Source organism: Planococcus citri, chromosome 1, assembly GCF_950023065.1.
Source record: "Planococcus citri chromosome 1, ihPlaCitr1.1, whole genome shotgun sequence".
Lineage (NCBI taxonomy): Eukaryota > Metazoa > Arthropoda > Insecta > Hemiptera > Pseudococcidae > Planococcus > Planococcus citri.
The window spans coordinates 49672335-49696508 of record NC_088677.1 but is presented as its reverse complement, the minus strand read 5'-3'; the positions used below and the strand labels follow the sequence as shown (position 1 = coordinate 49696508).

The 24174-nt window shown below is 35.0% G+C and overlaps 1 protein-coding gene across 4 annotated transcripts in view; it reads left to right on the top strand.

The window, feature by feature from the left end:
• LOC135832481 (PR domain zinc finger protein 1-like) overlaps window positions 1-24174 on the top strand; it is a 34585-nt gene that overhangs the window by 8358 nt on the left and 2053 nt on the right. The window contains exons 1-10 of one of the 4 annotated variants that reach the window (XM_065345749.1): window positions 9779-10124; window positions 11015-11050; window positions 15658-15722; window positions 18509-18703; window positions 20149-20268; window positions 20589-20627; window positions 21723-21848; window positions 21943-22072; window positions 22440-22767; window positions 22873-23819. In XM_065345749.1, coding sequence (XP_065201821.1) covers window positions 15687-15722; window positions 18509-18703; window positions 20149-20268; window positions 20589-20627; window positions 21723-21848; window positions 21943-22072; window positions 22440-22767; window positions 22873-23819 — 1921 coding nt within the window. In that variant the 5' untranslated portion in view covers window positions 9779-10124; window positions 11015-11050; window positions 15658-15686. Of the gene's footprint in view, window positions 1-9778; window positions 10125-11014; window positions 11051-15657; window positions 15723-18508; window positions 18704-20148; window positions 20269-20588; window positions 20628-21722; window positions 21849-21942; window positions 22073-22439; window positions 22768-22872; window positions 23820-24174 lie in introns of those variants that run through there. The other 3 variants (XM_065345748.1, XM_065345750.1, XM_065345751.1) reach the window with 3 other exon arrangements.

Sequence of the window (24174 nt, the reverse complement as noted above, 5' to 3'; positions counted from 1 at the left end):
ACGGATCCCAAGACTCAAACTAAGGTTTGTTTTCCTTCTCTGTCTGAATGTCTTGCGAGACAACGAAACTCCTTCCAAGTATTTTATTATGTTGTTGATTTAATGCGAATCGTTTTTGAAATGTTTAATCACGCGTTTGTTATTTTTTTTTAGCTAGACGTATGATTTTTTGGATTTTTTTATGCTTACGGATTAACATACTTGAGTCATTAACCCAAAAAAATTTTAAAAGCGAGAATAAACTGTTAGGTGTTTTTAATAACAAAAAAATTGAGGTTAAATATTCGACTAGTGAGTTGGTAATTTCCAAAAAAATTATGTGTACTTGAATAAAAATTGTTCGAATGACAAAAGTCGCGTAGGTAATACATGGAAACGTCATCATGTCCTAAATTATATCAAGTATGAAATCATAATTCACTTCTAATACTTACTCATGTTTGTGAAAATTCACAATGTAAAATCTCATAAAAGTTTGAATAAAATAGGCATAAAATATGTTTAATCAGGTAGGTTTTGTTGTGTAATGTGTAGATTAGGTTGCGATTCCATTTAGGATGCTATAAATACATACTTATATCGCAATTATCGAAAAAATAGTTAACCCGTGTTAGATCGATTGGAATTTTTGATCTCTAGTACATGTCTATTCTGCTCCTTACAGATATCTACCTATATTCTTTCTACCCAAAGCCACTGTTGAAAAATATCCAAAAGTCCACAAACTCCAACCATGTTCCAACGATCGTGAAAATTTCATACCTAAACAACCCATTCACCGACAAACACCAAACACCCTTTTATAAACCCTCTCGTTTTCCATTACAGTAGAAATGAAAGCCTTTATTGCAATGTAAGATTGTATAAACTTGACCATTTCGCGTAAAAAGCATTTTTACTGCACTACCTGAAATATATCGAAAAAGAAACCCTTTTATAGCCTCGAAGTAGCATTAAAACCGTTATCAAATACACTGTCTTTTGAAACGAAAAAAAAATTCACCGACTTACAAGTGATCTATCTATAGTTATTCGGCATTTCAAGTACAAAACAGCAAAAAAAAATCGAGGAGAGGACAGACAAGACGGTGTATTACAATCAATCACTTTGCGCAAACACAATACCAAAATTCTGCCACAGTCCAGTTCTAGTTGTAATAAAAGAAAAGGACAAAAAACCTAATAGTTTTTTCGGTTGTGCATTCTTTTTTGTCGTCTGCACGCAGCCTTGAAAATAATTCATCAATAGAAAGGGAAAGGTACACAGACGTCGGTTGCCTTTGACCTTTGTTTAGTGGTTTTTTTCCACCCTCGTACATTATCAATCTTTTTTTTACGCGACGGTTTTATGATGGCAGAACGTGTCTGAAGAATGTACTCGAGGATTTTTTGGGAGACGTCTGCAAAAAGTACATTAATTTCACTTTTTTTTTTTGCTTCATTTACTTTGTAAAGTCCAAGACGTCAGAAGAGAGATGTGTGTTCTGGGATTGTATTTATGGTGATTCATTTACATGAAGTCATCATTACGCCTTCGAAGAAATCTGTCTAAGTTGGCACTTGTTGCGAATATTAAAATTCTAATGGTGATTTTTCATTCGCAGTGATTAATGCGGTATGTGTTTGAATTTTTCCCACCTATTTTAGAGTGTTTGCTGACAAAAGAATTTTTTCGTGTCTCCAAAACAAGACAGCTCTTAGGTTTATTTCGTATTTACCTATTTGGATTACCACAGATTATTGAGTAACGAGTAGAACCAACTGTTTGATAATCATCGTATTGTTGAAAGAAAAAAAAAACATCGATAATTTGGAAAACAATCGAGTTGTTTATGAAGCGAAAAAAAACTAGGCCAGCTATTGATTGACGAAGTTTGGTTTTTTTTTTCGGTGTAAAAAAGAACGAGCGTGTTGGAACGGAGAAATGACTTATCGAATTATGTCCATAGGACAGGATGAAGAGAGTTGACGAAGATGCCACGCTTATTCAAAACGGTTTACAGAGAGCTAACGTGTCAAGTTTATGTTTTCTTTACATCGGAAGTATTACTTTGTTGATAGTTTACACGTCAATGTCTGGCGAAATTACGTGAAATTGGAATTTATTCGAAGATAAGAATAAATACGACCGACCGAGTGCTCGATTTAGAAAAACCCAGACACTAGGTGTCAAAAACAAAACAAAATCTTCAAAAAAAAAATCAAAAATTGAAATATTTCTCGACATTCTTTCTCTTACCATTGAATGGATTTTGAACTTTCAATCTCTGGTTGGATATTTGGCCAGGAAATGAATGTAAGTGTAAGACAAGTTGCCTATCTTGGCACGAATAAGGTGCAGACGAAATAAGTATTACGGAAAACGAACGCATCGTCGCGAGCTAATATAAAGGTCATCGTTCGCTATGTTATTCGCCATCTTCATACCTGTTTCCATTTCACCAAGTACGCAAACAACATTTATTATCGTTATAATTTCTGCTCCGGCAACAATATGAAATTAAATTTCGTTTCCTGTCTTATTTTAAACGGATCAGCGGGCAGGAGGGGAGATTTTTGCACATGGTTTTCTTTAAACAGGCAGAAAAGCTGTTTGAAAAAATTAAAAGTAAATCTTTGATAATTTGAGTGGACGAAAAGTGAACTTAATTTGTACACGAGTTCGGTTGATTAGAGAAATGAGTCAGATGGATGAGGATTCAGAACAAGAATATATTTTGAAAGAATAGAGGATATCGAGTCTTTATTATTACAAATAACAGGCTTCCAGAATGAGGAGACTTTCAAAACTCCTATTGCTGCATTTTTAGAATCATACCTTGTACCAAGAAGTCCACAAAAGTTACAAAAAGGAACGTAAAATACATATAACTTACTCAACTAGTAGATCTAAAATCAAAACACTTCAATTAAGAATGAAAAATGATTTTACGTACTTTTGTTTTAAAATATGTCATTCAAGATTGTACAGAGACAGAGAAGGAAGAAAAAAGAAATCTTGCTCCAGATTCCAAGCCTTTTAAAAATGAAATGAGGTATAAGTATAATACATACCTACAAAAATTTCACTTTTTTTCTATCAAAACATTTCCATTTGAGAGTTTGAGAGGGTGGGTGGATCTTACTCTAGATTCCCTCTTTTTCTAAAAAAGATACGTGTGTGGTTTTTTTAGTCACATTTTCTAGTGAAACAGATGTTCAAAATTTTTACATAAGTAGGTGCTACCTACCTACCTGTGAAAAAAAAATTGGAGAAAATCAATCATAAGTTTCCCTTGAAATTAAAAAAATTGTCAAATCACCAAGAGGTTCACAAAGATTTGAATTAAATTAAAAATATTGTATCCATAACTTTTTTTTAATCATAAAATTAAACTTAGGTATATTTGTACTCGATTACATATTTTATGTAGGTACATACTTATTCTGTAATTTTAAAAAAAAAGTGAACAGAAATTTAATTCAATTTGCTATTGATCAGTATCTATTCCAATGTGGTAGGGGTGAGGGAGGGTAAAGAACCCAAATTCTAGCCTACAAAATACTGAATCAGATTTGACTCAAATTTTGTTAATCTATTCTCAAATCGTCACCTTAAATCTTTCAACTATCGAAACAAAAAATATAAAATCCATTCCAACACCTGCATATACCTTCCTCCCTGAATAAAAACACAACTTCTCATTCGGGGAAAACGTCCTCACTCCCTCGTAAGCTCCGAATCTCGTTTCCAACTCAAACTCGCTCCGAAAAACAATTAAAATCAAATTTTCCATCTCTCGGTATTCTTGGAAAACAGGAAGCGTTACCGCTGCGTTGATGAATAAGAAAAAAATTAAAACTTAAGGTCGCCGTAGGAAGGTTCCTTGTCGTGGAAGTACACCATTTATAATATGCACGAGAGAGAAAGAGAGAGAGTGAGTGAGAGAGAGAACGTCGCGATACCGAGTTCATTGACCGACATACTAAACAAACGGGAATAACGGTATAACCGTTCCTCGTTCTTCGTCCCTGCTCTATCAACCATATAACACTTTACTTCGAATGCTTCGGTAACGGGTTAAGAATCTAAGACGATGCAGAATCAGTGTTGCCTTGTAGGCTGTGTTTGTGTTTGCTGTTACTTTTTGGCTGTACAGAGAGTGTACGGTAGCTTCGTCATATAATGCTATGCCATGACATACATATTTCATTGCCAATGTTACCTACCCTGGAATTGTTTTCGCGGTTCTCTGATTTACTTACTTTTAACATAAATGAGAGACCTAAGAGACCACCGACTATACTATCGCATACTTTAATAATTTGTTATTTTTTATTATTTTTTTTTCTTCCTCGCGTCTTTGATTATTACATTAAAATGGTAGGTACTATTTTAATGCGATAAAAATGAGCGTGCATTTACATTGCTTCCCATACAATTTTTATGCATCTGATCTACGCATCTTTGATGATTTGATTTCTCATGGTTAGCGGTATAACAGTAAGAAAATTCCACGCGTGGTAAAGTCTACATATATGTATTTTACACGTGAATAGTTACAGTTTTCTTCTTCCACATATACCTATGAGAATAGCTGTGTATCACTAATGGAAATACAATAGCTTATAAACAGGAAGGAAAACCCATCCATAAGAAGATGGTTAGGCAGGTGACTGATTCTGGAAAAATTGAGGAAAAACTCCGTTACAGAAGTTGATCATACTCGTAGAAAGGGGAAACGAAGAAGAGAAATCCTATAGAAGAAGAAATTCCTGGTTTGATTGTTTTGTCGATGTAATTTTTTTGATATTTTTCAAATGCTGTGGTGAAGAAGAACTCCAAATTTTGAAATTCAAGAACTTTTTTATACCTAATTTACCTTATTGATCATTTTTCATTTTTGATGAAAACTGAAACGTTGCTTTACCAAATCAAAAAAATTCTTTAAAATTAAGTCGATTGAAAAAATTTCAAAAATCGAGTTTTGCTGGAAGAAATGCGGAAGGTTTGATTTAAATCTCAACATTTTCAGACCAAGTCATTGTCCAAAACAATAGTCAATGAACGATTTTATACCGCCTATTTTTTCAAAAAGAGAAGAAAATTAATAAAATCCGTATATAATCTCTCGAACTTGAAAAATAAAAATCGAGCCCGAACCAGCACAAATTCCAATCTCCTATCATTCTGATTCTGGGGACATAATGAACTCCGTGAAACTTGAAATAGGTAATTCATACGTGGAGCTCGAAAGAAACCCAACGCAGAGATTCTACCCGCAAGTGAGTAGTTCAACATCGAATCAAGAGAGCAATAACCGCGTGTTTCGGTGAAGTGGCAACACTGCATGGAAGTGCTCTCAATTCCTTCCTAGTTGATTTAGCCATCTAAGGAATTCACTCATTCTGGAAAGTGTATAATCATACGAGTAATTATTTTGAACTACAACTTTTGTATTCATTTTCATCGGTGATAGAGAATTTTTTTCGATTTGAAAAGAAATCAAATGAAAACATTGATGCAACGTAAGTTGCGCACAACGTAATCATAAAACGAATGCTTTAGCTTTACTATGCTAATCAGTGAATTTGGAGCACCAAGTTCATTGGTTGTAATTTTTTAAAGACGTTAAATAAAAACTAAAAACATAGGGAAAGTGATTTTTTGAAAATTTTCTGTTGTATTTATTAAATTTGTTTGAAGAAATTCAGCTTCTGGAACCAATGATTGCGATACATAAGTACTCGTATTATTGCTTTAAAAACGTATCCAGCACCTTTCATCATGAAAGAATATCTCATTTAGGTAGTTCTCCGATTTTTAATTTTTTTCAACCCCCCCCCCCCCCACAGAATAACTTTTTAAAATACATTTCAGAATATCATTTTGAAAATGAACATTGTAAAATGAAAAAAATTGGAGAGCAACGTAAATAAATAGACAATTTCCTCTTGTTTTTCCCCCTGAAAAATTTGCATTTAAAGATTATCGTTCGGCCAATCAATCGAAATTAAAAGCGAAAACACCAAAAAATATCATTTTGCAATGTTGAAAAAGTCACTCAAAATTTTTAGATCTCCAAGAATTTGTTTTCAACACCGTGGAGTCCTCACAAAAATACTCATTTGAGTAACCGAACAATGATGTTACGTATAATAAACTCCACTACTCTGATAACATGTGGATACTCATCTCCTTCGTATAAAAAAGGAGGATCATGAGCACAATACGCTAAAATACGTAAACCCACGCTCGAGACTAACCTGGGAAATATAATCTCGGTTCCTAAACGCCGGAATAAATAAAATTTTATAATGTTGGTATTTTAACGGTTACATCACCACGAAAACATTGTACCGGTGTGATGAAGCATGCACCGAACTGGATACTCTCGGATGACGAACTTGTTACGCTATCATGAGATGAGAATGAGGACACACCGGAGAAGAGAAAGGATCTGTGTGTAGATCGAGCCAATCGAATTTTCGTTATTTCCTCGTATAGGTACATAGTTAGTAATTGTTTTTGAATAACTCGAATGTGTGTAGATATAATGTAGGTATATTTAGTTCAGTGGTGCACGTTGCACACGAGGCCTCACTGCCTCAGCTCAAGTCCAGGCCCAAACCTATAGGCCTAGGCCTAGACCTAGACCTAGGCATATACGCAGACTAGACACACACACATCGGCTGCAGATTATCCGATTTCTTTTACAACTTCCTCGGGTGACCGAACGTCCTGAATCCGTTCGCGAAGACTTTTTGTACGTCGCGACGTTGCCAGCTCGTGGCTCGTCGCTTACACCGGTTCCACGTACGTTTCTTACACGGTGGCGCGGCGCGCTATGTTGGAGCCTGACTGACCTAGTGAACTTGTGGTCCGATTCGCTGATTCTATACGCACCACTCTTGCGGCGTGTGCGAATCGCACCCGCATGCATTAATTTAATACGTTCTCATTTTCGATTGTAATCAAATCATCAATTACCCAAAAATAACGGTTAACTGCGCGTCGTTTCTTTGACGAACGTCAAAAAAAACTCATCGCTATTGTTTTTTCTTTCTTTTTTCTAATTAACGCGGTTTTCCATCCTCTCTTCCGATTTCCGAATGCCGAGCGGTAGCTTCGATTGCCTCAGCCATGCCAGGAGGAGCCGGTTCCACTATCGAAATCGTTCCCATAAACACCTATCGTGTCGCGTGTCGATGTCGCCTTCCCAATGCATTTTCGTCTTATTGGCAACGTTCTTTTCTGAAAATGCCTACCCAATAACCGCATACGATATATGTCCGGCATACCGTTACGTTTGAAAAGTTGCCTATCCTAAACCCCTCGAAGGGAACCATATCGTCGCACGTCTATCTCGGTACTTCCGCAGTCCGCGTACAGGATGGTGGTACCCTGCCGACGCCGCGTTCAAAAATATCCTTCTCGATGAGCTTTAAATAAGAATTTTTCTTTCGCCAGAGAAAGTTGCGTTGCCCTTGTTTCCCTCTCCCGCCTTACTATGCACAAATATTCTCGTCTTCGCTGTTCTATTATCGATCAATTACACAATTGCTTTTATTCTTATTCCAAGTTGAAAGTTCTGGTATTTACGTAAGCTTGCGCATATAAATGAACAAAAAAATAAGATAAACGTATGCGATTATAGTATGTGTATAGTATACGGTGCCCTACATTAGTGCATTGCAGTAATGCATTGATAAGATAATAATTTTCATGGTCATCGTTATATGTATTATATATATTTTTTCAAATTATCTTAATTTTTCCTCGTTGAATAGGTATACGTAGTATAGCATAATTTATGAAAGGATTACGCCAGAGTAATTTGCAACGAATAAACAAAAGTTAATTCGAATATTTAACATATCTTTCGTCAGCTTTCTTCTAAACGATTGCAATTTCAAATAGGAAATTATTTCATCGGGTGAACGATTATTTTTTACTAGGTACAATATCAAGGTTTCGTTGATTTTTCAATCGAATTGAATAAGTTTCAGTTTTATAGACGAAAGTGTACAACGGTTTAGAGCAAGTTTAACGAAAGTTCAGTATAATTTTTCCACTATTTGTCTCTTCCTTCTATGCGACCGGTATATGTAGATAGTGCGATACATATAGGAAAACGTATGCTAATTGATCGATATCGAAAGTCTATTGGTCGTATGAATTTCAAAATAGTCGAAGGTAAAAGAGGTAAATTTGTCACTGAGATCACATCTATGAAATTTTCTTTGATAGGGTCACCTTTACAGCTATGTACTTAACGGGTTTGTTGTATCACTGGATTTGTAAGCCTTGATTGAGAAAAAATTAATTGATGATGAGTTGTATTTGAAGGGTTAAAATATTGGTGAGAAGCAGGTGTGTCAATTATACGTCGAATTGCCTCTTACTTTTCAATTAGAAATCGTTATTGAATATTCGCAGTACCTACCTAACTTATATGTATTTAGAAATAATAATTTGAGACTTTTTTCGCTGCTCAAACTTCTTTTTGATGCCAAATGTGACTAATTTGCATTTTTTTCAAATTTTCAAAGGTACGAAGATGTGTATTCAACGAAATTATAAAAATTGAAAAAGTGCTTCATTTTTCTTGAAAATTCCTTGAAAATTCACTTTTCCTTTCAACTTATTGTTCAGAAATGTAAAAATTTGGATGAAAAAACCTAAACCTGGGACTACAAAATACATTATTCATTTTTCAAAAAAAAAAATGCATACCCAAAGTCCTGAAAAAGCTATTTTGAAAAAAAAACTGAGCACAAGTCCATTGTACATAGGTATCTACTATCTAGCGTACACTAATTACATTTTTTGGACAAAACAACTTCAGAAACTGATTCGAGAGGTCAAATGTATTCTGACACCGAACTCGATCGTTTTGTAAAATTTTAATTTTTGAGTCAAATTTAATCCAAAAAACTCGATATTTTTGATAATTCGTTTAATTTTTACTCAGATTTAAAAATTTGGAGGTACAAAAAATTGAACATCCTCTTTAAGTCAATAGCCTTTGCATATCTAAATGGTATACTACATTTTAAAATTCCAATAGTTATACAATCGCAGATGATAAGACTGTACGATATATGCAAGGGATCGTTTTCAATCTTTAAAATGCAATAACTTCGTACTTGAAAAAGTGGACTGACCCGGTTCTTTCCGAGGACCTTTCATTTGTATTTCGAAACAAAATTATTCACAATAAAGTAGGTACCATAGCAAATCAAAGTCAACAAGTGACAAAAAAAAAACAATCGGAAAATGGGAAACTTTATTTCTTCGTTGAACTCATCTCTATTACCTATAAATGAAGGTACTAATATTTCGAAATTTTTGGTCAACTTTCGCTCGAATTTTAACAGTTTTTAATTCGAATTGCATTCGTACGAAGTGCATCATCGAATAATTGAAATGCACGATAGATTTTGACCATTCGTATTCGTCTCTTCCCCTTCGCCTTTGTCTCTGCAAAATGCAACTCTGGCTGTAAAACACGGTCACATACGCGTCCGTTGTCTAAAAACTAGACAAATTCTATTATTAAGTTTTGAAAGCGCAAATTTAAAAAACCTTGTCCATTAGGCCGCTTCGTATAGTATTTCCTTATTACGCGGTACGGTACGCGACGGTGACGCCGACGATGATCGCGTCGACCTATAGAGCGCGCATGCGGAAATGCATCTTCATATCGTTTCAGTGCATTTAAGCAGAAGCGCATTCGCCCTCTTCGCTCTGCCCCCTGCAACGATGCCCCTGCAGTCGCAATGCTTTTTACAACGTTTCGCCACCGCGTGGAATAGAAAAACCGAAAGCTCTGTTGGGGTAGGTCGGAAAATGAAGCAGCGTTCAAAACAGTTTGCACGTTACTTTTCGAATTGTAAGGACGTTCAAAAATAATATACCACGTATAAACCATTTTTCAAGTCGCTGAAATTTTCCAGTGAATTTTTTTCCGGTTTGGTTTCCCGCATCGTAGCGAATTTTATCCGATTAGACGAATCGAACGCGGTGAATTTTTTTCTTTTACTTTTTGTCTTACGTCGGATTCGATCCTTTCGTGACGGTGAGATTTCAAGGTCGCTTCATCAACGGCGTGATTGGTTTATTTGACGAAAATATAATATTGTAAGTATATTTTTATCGTGTTTTACACCTATCCCTGCTTTTCTTTTACTTTTTTTCATTTTCCTTGTTTTTGTTTTTTGCGGGTGAATTTTAATACAATTTTTGAATCAATTTCCTCGGATGATTCTGAACTCTGCACTTTTTTATCTTTTGTAAAGATGATTGAAAAGTGCATCAATCATATTAAATACGTCTTCTAAAACTCGAGGAAGTTGACAAATAATGATTTGTTATTGACGTTGATTGAAACCAAATTAGGACCTCCGGAATAAATTTGTAAAATTGATCAGCCTGCCATTATTTTACTCAGTTAATAAATTCAAAATTTGCAAAAAAAAAACTCGAAAATGAATTCGATTAATTTGACCCATGTCTTCACGCTTTCATTTTCATTTCAAAAATTTCCCACCTGAATGTGAAATCGGACAATGCAGAAACAATCAACTAGAACTGGGATGGCATAGATAAGTACGCGGCAACTTTTCTCCCTCCCTTTTCTCTTCTTCCCCTGTTGGCCATTTGAATTTTAGTAGAAATAGGTTCCAAAGTAAAATAACTTTCAATTTTTTTCCCTCTTGTTGTTTTTTCGATTACCTACAAATCACAAAACACGAAGTTTAATTCGTAGAAATTTTGAAAAGGAAAATTTTAATTTGCATTTGTGCCGAGTTCTATAGACTCTCCTTCGGCGCCCCCGTTTAACCTTAATCAGCAATTCAATGATCCGCGTTAATGAAAATTTTTTCCCCATCGAAGTAAAATAGGAAAAACTAAATTGGCAGCCATGTTAATTTTTTTGTGTGTTTAAAAATAACGCTTGCGCAGTTATATTTGAAGTGTGCGCTCCATCGGTTAGCCAAGATTTTTAATCAGCTTTTATTGCAATGCAGGTTGCATCCGAATGCTTTTGAATTTTCACTCAGCAGGTAAATTTTTCTTGCAGAATTCTTTGAACGTAATTTTTTATTCGAAATACGCATTTTAAATTGATTTGCTTATACGTGTGCAAGTACCTACCTCTGTTTTGTTTTAATTGCGACGTTTTTTTTTGGTTTTGTTTTGTTTTCTTTATTTTTTGTATTTCGGTGCATGAGTAATACGTACATAGGTTAATCGTTGAAAATACGTATTAGCTTGGCTTTTAATTAGAAAAAAAATTTTGTCGTTGAAATTTCGTCTTTTTACGATGCATTTCGTCGATTTACGTTTAATTTACCTACTATAAACTTACGAAGTTACCTATGAATTAATTTGGCGTGATCATTAATTGCTTACTTAATTTTAATTAGTATAGGTAACTTGATTAGTTTTAGATTAATTTTTGATTTCGTAAAATGCTCGTTGCTTTCGTACAATTTGCTGAATTACTCGTTTGATATTTCACTATTGTAAATTGGTAACCAACTTGGTATTGCGTTTGGTTGTTAATTTCCAGAGTGTTGATTTTTCAAAACTCAATAAGTACCTATTTGCTTACTTTTGAAATCTTCATTATAGGTATTATTAACCTCTTTCCAATTCCAAATGATTCCCTTAATATAAAAGAAAAAATTATTCAAAGGTAAATGTATTATGAAATGGATAGGAAAGCTTGGATCAGGAATTTGTTTAATAAAAAAAAGTATTCTGGTCGATTGATTTTTTTTCATCGAATCCGAAGAAACCTTGTGAATTTTTCCAATCAATTTTTCAAACTATTCGATGCATTTTAAGCATTCAGGGCATGAAAAAATAATTACATTTTTCCTACCGCGAACTCGATCCCGCAGTCCTTAACCATTACGAGAGGGTGGATGAGTAAAAAAAAAAAGTAAAAATCCTTTCAAGGACAAATAACGAGGTCGTAAGTTGTGCTCGCGCATGTAGTAAAAGTGCACCCTGGATATTTTCGTTCGACGATAGTTTTCAAACAATTGCAAGCTGCTTTTTGTAATCATTATTTGGAGAATTTGACCTAAATTTCGAGATAATCTTTCGACTCGGGGAAAAATTCAACCAAAGCTGCGATGTATTTGAAACACGGCGGATTACGATACGATCGCTGATTGTTGGTAGAATTTCGGGTTTGGGTTGGACTTATCGCTTATCTACCCATATCTATTCTGCTGTTTATCTTTATCATCAATATTCGATTCAAACTATAGTTACTTATCGTGTTTGGTTCGATGAATCAAAAAATTATAATACCTATCAATAACCGTAGGTAAAGGTGTTTCGAGTTGATTAATTAGCATAATTTAGCATTACTCGTAAAATAATTTGTCGAACATACAATGTCATTAGACGGAAATCTGAAGTGGCCTTATGATCACAGGGCGGGCAGGCAGGCAGGAGTTAGCGAGGCGTTGTTTAATAATATTGAATAATGCGTATGCTCTTGAAAATCGTATCGCGTACATGTGACATTTCTTCGAGAGATATATATCGTCGTTTTGCGATCGCGATACATTATAATTATGTAATTTTAAATAACGTCGCTTCTCAGTCGGTTACTCTCGTCCGCAGTTTATATAGAGATACTTACGCTATTTTATATTATTTATAATACGTGCGAGTGTGTGCATGACTGCAGAATGTAGATACGTTCGTCTGTCATCTTCATCGTCGTCTTATTCGTTGGACATTTGTAAATTATAGCCTCGTTCGTATGTATGAATTATTTCCATCAAAAATAAATTTTACAAGTATCACGCTGTACGGACATAATAACACAGAAAGCGCATTTCCTCAACATCATCAACCGTTCGTGATACTGACCTTGTTAAAAAATTATATAATCAATGAAACCTCACTTTGTTAACCGAGTCATTACGATAATGCACTAACATGCGATTCTTTACTAAATGGCGTACGGTAAGTCTTTTTAAAAAAAACAACACTTTTTTGATACCGTGTATTGAAATTGAAGCATACGCTGCTGTGTCAACGTACCTATGTCATGTCATAACGTTTTCAGTAGAAGTAACTTTACACTTTAATCAAGATGATTTTTTCTACACCTTTCCCTATTTGCAAGTAATACAGTTCATCGACCCCCCCCTTTCCCCCGGGAAATCCAAAATAGGCATACCTACTCCTACAGGCTACAAGTTTGAGATTCTGCCGTCTTCAGTCAAATTCATTAGAAGAGAGAATGCCTATTAAAGTGAATAACTTACTTTGTAATGATCAGAAGTGATGATCGTCAATCAAAAGAACATTTTTCCAACCTAACATATCTATCTACTCATGGGGAAAATATACATAGGTATAGTATATGTATTGGGTCTGATGTCTACCCAGAGGAAAGTGATCAGATCTGATTACAAATTTGTTTAGACCTGTGTTATCCAATTGGCAATTTGATGCGACCCGATACTGTAATAATTATATCCAGTCGGAGTTAAATCTATAACGTTTGGATCTTATAAGATGTGATCAGATCCAATCATTTTCCCTGTGGTAATGTAACATTACATGAGAAAAAACATTGGGTTCAATGTTACACCTCCAAATGGATTATTTGATCAGTTAGTCACCTTAATCTGCGACCATCGCTTTCTGACTATTTTCTGTTTGTTTTATGTAGGTGCCTACTTTTAATAGAAATAGGTAGTTCAGTTGGTGAATTCTTGAATTGAGCTTTACCTAATCTAATGTTTAAATTGCTCATTATTTTAATCCTTTTTTAGTTAGGTATCTGATGAAAGAGAGACTCAAAATGCTTTGATTATGATCACAATCGGTAATTCATGTTATGATGTGAACGGTAGATAACAAAAGAAGTTGAGGATCTGAAGAAAGATCAGAAAAAGGATCCGCATCAACAACTGGGCACGTTATCCGTGATCCAAATCATTTTCTGAATATAGAATCCATGATCTGTAGATATACAAAAATATAGTATGATCCTTGATTCGGATCATTTTTTGGCACGAAATATGCTGATGCTGGCAGGTTACATGATTGATAAATGATAACTTTAATAGAGTAGGTACCAGAATCTAATAGTAGTAGTTGTAGAACCGATTCACAGATTGATAGCGTTTGCGCAGAACCTACCTATGTATGTATTATGTTTTGGAAAGAGGCATGCTTTGCGCAATATTATGCGCACTTCGCTAATGCTATCTTGGAAGATGAGAATACACATAAGGTGCTTTGAAATCTAAATTTTGCCCTCCACTTTTTTTTTCGCACGGTAACACAAAAAATATTTACTTACTGTTGGTTACAAATTTATTAATCTTTCTTCTGATGAGAAAAGTAAGTGAGCTTTTCTCGAGTTGAATTATTTTTGAACAAATATGAATTTTCGCTATCCCATTTTCATCAAATCAATTTTTTGCATTATTTTCAAAAAAATTTTATGCGGTTTAGAGGAAATTTTCATCATCCTGTAAACTCTAAATCCTTATTGAATTGAATATTATAAAACGAGCGTGCAGAAAATTTAAATCTAGCATGCGATACTCCTGTTCCTATTCTATGTGCCAGCTGCAATTGCAATTTGCAGCGTTAAGTATATCGTCGCCGAATCGCCGATATTACAATAGTACACGATGATAAAACACACCTACGCGTTATGAATTTGAACGAAAGTCGACGAAAATAATTTTACTTTCGCCCAGCTCTACAAGGTTTCCAGAGTGAAATTTCCGTTTTGAAGCTACGCGGTACATATTATCGTAGGTTTTCCTTGGATTTCATCGATTTTGAGGCAGTAAGTTGTGCACCGCTGAAACTCTCCGCGTTCTTCTTTCAGCCCACAAACCAAACGGGTCGCAGTTGCATTAAAACCAGCGCAAACATTGGTGATGAGACGAGCAGAGGGGCCGGGTCGTTATTTTTTTTCCGAGCATCGACGAGAACTGCACAAAATAAATTGAATTTTTGCGTAATATCCTGCCATATATGTACTTTATGACGATGATGGTTTGCCTTTTTGATACCTACGTACTCGTATGAGAGAGGAGAGTGTGAGTTACTCATCGTGTGTATACGAAACATGTGCATTGTTACTCGTACGTTGCGTATTTGCCGCAAATTCGACATGTCGATGTCGGTGTGCTTGAGGAAGATGAATTCATCAACCTTGATCGAGTTGGCTAACCGTGTAACAGCGACCTTTTGGCATCCAACCAATCCCATGTACCATATCGTCTGTGACGTGAGAGTGTGAGGTGCTTTATGCACGATGCACATCAGACTCTCTTTACGTTAGATTTCAAATCACAATCGTGCATTACGAGTAATTCGCCATTACCGAGTTAATCGATGCAATAAACGTATAAATCGATAGCCTATATAATTAATGGAAAATATTACCTACCATTTCTAAAATATACTTAAATCGTTTTATTAGTTACTTAATCTCAACTCCCAATACTTATGTAATATGATTTCATTTCCAACGACGACGACGAATTATTACTCGCTGAAAATTTCCCCCAAGTTTTCATAAAGAGGTTCCCAAAAGGAGGCACCTCGAATTAATAACGAAAATTTTACTTTCAACGATATTCTAATGGGAATTTATTTTTTCTGTTTACAGATTCTTATGTATCATTCGAATGATTTTTTATGCCCGCACTGACGCAGCAATATACCATGAGACAGGTAAGAAGACTTTAACCCATATATTTTACGCACCCACCATCCAACTATCGTGGCCCACTGCTCAACGAGCGAGCGTAACTTACAACGCAAACCGTTCGTACTTCGTAATTACGCGCAACAAAATTTTTTATCTATAACGAGAAAAAAATTCTCTTCGCGATGCATTGTCGTTCATGATGATAAAGAAAAAAAACCGCAACACATATACACGCACATGATATCGAAGCGTGTTACGTCTATCAGTAAATAAATAAAAAGAATGATCCTGACCTTCCTTCACTTGAAAAATATTAAGTTTTCTATATTGCGTTCATTTCGCGCCACATTTATGTCGGTTGTTGCGTCACGCACACAAATTCAAACCTACACGCACTCGATTTTAAAAACTTTACGAATGCTTTTATACTCGTAGTATAGCCAACCAACGACGTAGTTGTTACGTAGGCGATGCACTTTCGTCTGACGTCCTCCTTGCGTCGCCGTTGCCGGCCCTGCGTCGAAAGCTTCGCATGCTGGAGTATACTCGTAAGTGTGAGCTTTACACCTCCGGCAATTGATTTAATTACTTTTTGATACGATACGTTACCTTCCTCGACTCTCGTCTTCCTCCTCTCGTCATTATTTTGGCGATTTGATGAGAGAAAACGAAAAAGATGAGACGTGAAGAAGTGATTAAATTATTAGTTGGAACAAAAAATTGATGACTTTGGATTTTGCTGATTTTCCAATATAATCTCGGGGGAGGGGGGGTTCCTAAAATTGCGCCATTTTCGAAACAAATAATCCTCATCGCATTTCTTCTTGTTGAACGCGAAAAATGAATGTGTTGCTCATCTATAAAATTGAAGGGGATTCTTATAGTCAAAAATCTGTTCAGAATAAGGATGAAATTTCCATATGACTCGGAAAGGTGGGTCGGTAGTCCTAAATTAGCGCAGTTTTGAGTTTTGTCTTTCATGTTCACAAAGACAAGAGTTTTTCAAATGAGAAGGAAAATACAAATGGAAGGTGAAGGAAATGAAAATAGGAGCCTAAGTGAAGAAAAAAAGGTTTAGCTCTTTCCCCCAAGTGACCTAGGATGGGTATATTTCAATTTAATAATGCATACATTTACGTACGCGGTACGAGTGAATAAAGTTTGATAAATTGATAATGAATCATACTTGCATTTAGTAAGTATTTTATATGTATGAAATTTTTCTCTATAAATAAATGCGAGCCATTTGATATGAATTTTGAAATAAGGTTACCGTATCAAACTCAAACTGTAGGTACGTATAATAAATACCTACTGCAACTAATGTAGAGCATCTGTCGACCTTCGGTTAGAAATTATGATAACAGTATGAAAGTCACTAAGTATTTATGTAGTGCTCGAAGTGCATCTGAATGCATTTTGCTTACGTGATGAAAATGATTCCTTATTGAATGATTGATAAAAACAATAAGCTTCATATATGAACATGAAGAATGAAGAGAAAGTCAGTAAGGCGTGTGATGCAATCGACACTGCTTTAAAAGTGCTCCATTTAGTTAAAAATTTATTAAGTAGAAACAGTGACTTGCTTTTTAAAAACTAAAATTTTCCAAAATCATTTTATAAAGTTTCATTACCTATACTTCCTATAAAATAAAAAAATTAGAAAAATGGATGCTTGAAACATTTTTTTTTTGAATTTTAGGCATCATTGTGTAGTTTCATGTTTAAAAAAGTTGAACTTGATCTCGTAAAGTTGCTTCAATATGAAACTTCGATCCCCCTTCTCTCCCCCACTCCTACTAATTTTCATCGGCCTTAAACCATAATGGCTCGATCACTTTGAATTTTTTTAAATCTTGATTCCATTCTATCGTCGAATAAAACAAAAGCTGTACATTTGTCTCTGGTAATTAATGAGTGGCGAATAGAGAGATGAAAGGATTAAAAACAATGTAATATTTTTCATAATTCGTGGATAAAACGTACGTACATATTTTTGTGACGATCTAACGTATTGAATGATGCACAATTTTATCCGGCACCAAGATAGGCAATTTTCAAACCACATTGGTAAGTTGCACGCGACAATATACCCAAATCGCGTTTATGCGCACAATAGAGTGCAAAATACAAAAAGAGCAGAGATAAAAAAAAACAACAAAATCACTCCGAGCCATCGGTTTTAATTTGGCTTCCTCAATTAGAAAACAATATAGCATAAAATACACTTGTTGTTGGTAGATAGAGATAGCCCTGGTGCAGCTTGGTTATTGCCGAAAGGGAGAGGATATGTGTGAAGCGATACACAATAAGTTGTGCTGACTAAAGTCACCGAGAGTGAAAAATTTAGGTCACTAGAGCTACGAGAATACATAAGACCGTTGGTGGGGGGCACATGCAAGGAGTACGGCTGCGTTATTGATTAACGAGAGATAATATGTCTATCTGGTGCGGCGAACAAAAATTTGAGTATCCCTTGCATGCCGAAGTTTTCAGTGATAACATTTCGAACGCAACTATATGCATCGCTTCCGTCTTGTACCCGAATCCCTTCGTACCTCTCTTTACGTTTTGAATCGATAAATTTGCGTCTCGACCAATATAATGTTTCTTGCGCGGCGACGAATTTTCAGTGACGTAAATACCTACTATGTGCAGTATGCACGGTCCAACTCCACCAAAGTTTTGTAATGCGCAATTGAAAATTTTTTTCGCTGGTCGTGCACGCTGCACGAGGCTGATTTCATTAAAATATGCATTATTATTAGTTACTTACTGAATTTTTTTTTATTAATTTTGTTCACAGGGAGTGATAATGCGCCTAAACCGAGGCGAGCCGGAAGGCGACGGCTTGAACATGACCAACGTGAAAGAAGAAGAATTTGAGAAATTAGTCAATTATATAGCTCCAGATTTACCAACGAATTCAAATTGTCCTAATAAAGCTGAAAACTCGTTACCTAGAAATTTAGAACTCAGACCTTCGAGGGCTATTACCGATGTAAGTACCGATTCGGCTCTCAGCACTGACGAAATTATTAATAGCGGTTTTATTTCATTAACGTGGGATGCGTTAATAAAGAGTGCACAGCAAGGGCGCCGATGAGAGAGTGTTTTTATTTTAAAAAATCATCGGAAGCCAACGAAAAAATGCACCTTAAAATATCGATTATCTTGAAAACCCTTTCATCTCGCCCAACGTATTTGTAAGTTGTGCACCGACAATTTTTCGTAAATTTTCTGCCGCTCTGGCGAGCATGAAATCTACACTACGTTTGTGTGTATATTTAACCAGAGAAATCGCTATCTTTTTTTCACGTTTCAAAAGAGCACCCAGTTCAACGAACACTTTCGTCGAGCTCGAAAATGTTGTACACTCAAATATTCAGCCCTCTATCATCCCGTCGGGGTGGATGAACTTTTATCAATATAGCGCTCGCTAATGGACGAAAAATCACCCTGAGATGCTCCGCTCGAGTTTGTGTAGCACTTAAAATTTTTCTCTTTTTTATCATCATCAAGGAAAGTTGTTTTTATACTTATACTCGTCGGAAGTGTTGGAAAAAACGCTAAATTTTTCCAGATTTTTCTTTCAATTAGTGCTCGCTTTGAGCAGGGTTCTGAGCCAGTATAGTGAGAAAGCTGTACTGTATTTTAATATACCTAACTTTTTGAAATAAAAATCTACATGGTTTCGAAGAAACAGATACAAACAATTAAAAGTTTTATTGTTTTTTTTCTTATTTAATTTTTTTTAATTAAACATTTTTTACTGATCAAAATTGTTGTTTCCGGAGGAATTTTATCGAACATTTTTTATTTAAAAATTTTAGATTTTGGGAATTTTCAATTTACCCTAACGAGAGGTTAACATTGTTTTATTCAATTTAAAAAAAAAGAATTTAGGTAGGTATACTTGAAAATTAGACTTGCAAAATAAAGTTACAGATTGTATAAAATTATGAAATACCTAGTAAAGGATTTTTTTAAAAAGTAGTTAAACTTCAATTGGCAATTGACGATTGAAAAATTGTATTCGTATAAAATCATGCGACTCTTTAGCGATCTTCATTTTTTTCTTTCAAAGTAGGTAGGTACGTATGATAGGTGAATGCAGATACACTCGTACTTACATCTCGTTTCTTAACTTCACGAGGTTTTCAAACTTGGCTGCATTGAAAAATAAATTTATCTTCAATGAGATCCGTAGTCGTAGTATTTTTATGGGCAATACATCCCACGTTAACCATATTTTACGAGGAATGTCTGTAAAGTGAATTTTCTTTCCTAAATTTTATTTGTCTGGCCAAATTGCATTCGAGGAAGTTATAAAATTGTAAACCTTTGAAAGTATTTTCTTTATTGCGTCTTTCACGAAAAATATCTAGATATTATGTACCTTATTATTTTAGATGTCTAACGAACGGATTTTTTTTTTTCAAACAGGCTTTGGGTGTTTGGAGTACAGCGATAATTCCTAGAGGAACTCGCTTCGGTCCACTGGTTGGCGAACTTCATTCAAAAGATGCCGTCCTGACGAATGTGAATAGGAAATATTTCTGGAGGGTAAATATATGCAATTTATTTATTTGATTATTTGTATTTACTACCTATAAACTTCGCATGCTTCTATATTTTTCTTTGGTCATTGTGTGTACAGCATGACGTAGATTTACTTACTATCGTATAATTTAATTTGCCAGTAATATAATCGCCAAAGACGAAAAAATTCTTACCTACGTAGAAAATTTTCAACTTACTACCTTCTTCGAAATGCTTTATACTGGTGGAGGTAACACGTACTTCTAGTCTGCCCTTTTAATTTATTAATATTCATTTTTGTTTGTTCTCATTGAAAATGGATTGTTCGTTGAAATCAACAATAGATTCAAATCAAAATGAATTCGTTTCTACGATCTAATCAGGTATAAAACGTCGACCGTTCATTTATTTAACTACCTACCTGTACCTACCGTAATGTTTTAACGAACAACTTTATACGTATTTCATACTTCACCTTTTAATATTGTCGATATTTCTAGACAAACACTTCGGCAAATGATTACCTATCTTCTTTTACTATTTTTTCTATTTCTTCTGTTCTTCGCTTTATTTTTATAAAATCTTCTTCTGTTACTTCAATGCGCAGCTTGTTTATTTTACTCATTTCACTACTTATAATGTTGGTACAGTAGTATGTACAGGGTGCGCAGAAATATCTAGTACCATACTCCAATGAAAGTTTTTTGTTAAAAATGTAGATTGGCAACGTGAAATAGATGCATATTGTATATGATTGATTGGAATGTTATAACTTCAGTCCAACAATCAATCATGCGCTATTCTATTATCATTATTATTATTATAATTATTCATTGTGGCCAACCAAAACATTTGGGACAAAACTTTTTTGAGGGTACCTTACCTACTTACTACCTACTCAATATTTCTGCGCACCCTGTAGGTTCAATGCATTTGAATGAAATTTAGAAATTGAATTTTTTATGAGTAAGCAGCACTGCCTTGGATCGGTATAGGAAAATAATATTTTATGAGATTTGCCCTCAGACAGAACGCGTATGAAGAGGAGTAAAAAGCTATGAATGAAAGAATAAATTTCAAAGAATTAGTTTTGCATGCTTTTTACCCTGTATAAGCAATCTTAAAATACGTACTCGTATTAATTTGCATGATTATCTTTCAATTTTTAGTTATAGTATTTTTTAAGAACGTATAGGTAGGCACGAATATTTATTTTGTACCGAAGGGAAAAGACATAAACTGATCTTCCATCTTTCTTGATACAACACCTACCTAATTATTCTTAGATAAGTAGATACTTATGATTTACAATGAAAATTGAATGAAAAATTTATTTTGATTGCGTTGAAAATAAAGCTTTGGAAAATGCCACTCGCTATCACGCTACGATTGAAATCCAAAGGCATCTAAAGAAAAATACGAAGCAATTAGGATTATTATATCAGTACACCTTAATTAATGAGCATTTTTTTCCACAGGTGTATAAAGATAACGAATTATACTATTACATTGATGGTTATGATGTATCTAAATCAAACTGGATGAGATATGTGAATCCGGCCTACTCATCGGAGGCACAAAACCTGATAGCATACCAATATGAGGTACTTATACATGAAAGCTCGATGAATTTGAATGATCATTGAAACTCTATTGTAGTAATTTGAGAAATTAATCGTCTTTTTTTCTGTGTTGCAGTCGAATATTTATTTTTACACTATTAGAACAATTCCTAAAGATGAAGAATTATTGGTGTGGTATTGCAAAGAATTTGCCGAAAGACTGAAATATCCGTTGACCGGAGAACTGATGCTGCAGCAGATTAGAAGTACGTATCATCATAGCTGAATAATCATTTATAAGTAATTAAGTATCGTCTACGCTGAGCAATTTTTTATCAGTATTTTTTCCAACTCCATAATGAGGCATTGAAAAAAATACATTCACTTAAAATCAGCAAAAGAACGTTTACGGTTTACTTATTAATTTTTTCAAATATACCTATAAGAAGCCAGATAAAATGGGGAAAAGCCTGAGAATTTAACGATAAGGGTCACCTGTATTTATTATCACATTTTTCGGGAAGGGAAAGAGAAATTGATAAGGGTATTTAATTGATATACCTATTTTATTTGTATAATATGTAGGTATTTTGAAACCGAGTCGAATATTGACAAAAAAAACTTTTATTGCAGGGCAAACGATAAGCATGCAACCACAAACGATAGTCAGTCCGCCAATACAAGTACCAGTACAGACGTGCAGATCGCCTCGTTCGGAATACGTGCCTCAAGTTGTACAAACGACAATAGAAGTGGCCGAAGACACCAAGGATATTGATAGGTTACCTGTACAAAGCGGAGAATTAGTAACATCGAAAGATTGTCAAAACGGATACGATCAACTGAATTCGGTTCGTTCGGACGAAGGTTACCATAGTCATGGATTTCATGATGAATCACTGACACCACCGTACGGATGCGTTGATTCAGACGACAGTGATAATTATATTTTAGATTTCAGGTAACTTGAGCATATTATTCGCATACATCTGCTACAAAATTACAAATACCTACTTAGGTACTTAAATGATGCTAATTAAATTTTATTTTGTTGCGTTGTTTACAGCAAGAAACAAACTCGACCTAGCGAAACAGAAGATCACGACAGTACAGTAATGGAAACGGACGAGCAAGTCTTAGATCGAAACGAATATAGAAAAGTTAAGATAAAAATGTCGAAAGCTTCGTCCTACTGTACAAATCGCACAGCTACGCATTTAACCAAGGAATTATCGCCGGAAAACAAAGAAAATAATTTTCCGCAAGTGATCACCGTGGTACCGCATCCTAAAACAAGCGTCGAAGAAGACATGACGAATTTACGACTGCAGTCGCAATCACCTCCGTTGTCGCCGACCGAAAAAGCATACTCGTACAAGAAGTCGCAAAGGTACGGATGTGCGCCGGTCAGTCCGGATTCGACGGCTCAGCCGGAAACGCATTGTTCGTTATCTCCAAATACGATAACGCTTGTTCCTCAAAGATCTCCACCGCCTTCGCCACCGTATCAACCAGAAGAACCTTCTTATCAGTCACATTCCCCTCAAGTTATTTATACTTCATACCAAATAAACGTGCAGCAAACCGGCGTTCAACCACCGACTTCGTATTCGCCACCTACGTCGTCTAATTTGCAGTACCAATACCCACCTCCTTCATTTGGTATCAATTTGTCGACACCGTTGCATCATATTTTAACTCCTGTACCACCCGTTCATCATCCGTTACCGTCTCAACATTCCTGTTCGTCACCGGGATCCATGTCGCCGGATGAAGGACCTTGTCATAGTCCAACCAACTCCAGAGGATATAAATCGCTGCCGTATCCCTTGAAAAAGAAAGATGGCAAGATTAACTATGAATGCAATATTTGTATGAAGACCTTTGGACAACTGTCTAATTTAAAAGTGCATTTAAGAACACATTCGGGTGAACGACCATTTCAATGTAATACTTGCTCAAAAACTTTCACGCAGCTGGCCCATCTGCAGAAACATCATTTAGTTCATACGGGTGAGTTGGATGTGAATTTTTAATTTTAGTTCTACTCTATAAGGTACTATGTATTACAAAAAATCATAAACCGTACACTTGATTTTTGTTTTACATACGCATTACAATTATTGTTAATTAACATTTTTCGGAAATTTTGAGAATCAGTTACCTACGTTAGCGAATTATCCGTATACCTAGTATACAAAATCACTCAATGATATAAGCACGTGTCGTGTCAAGCTACTAATCAAGCACGTGCTTATGTTTTGATTTTACTTCAGTGTTACCTCTTTCAACAACTTCAATTGTTCAATATTTCAAAATTTATTTCATTTCAAAATTTCACGTTCAATTAGTTCATTTTAGTCGATAA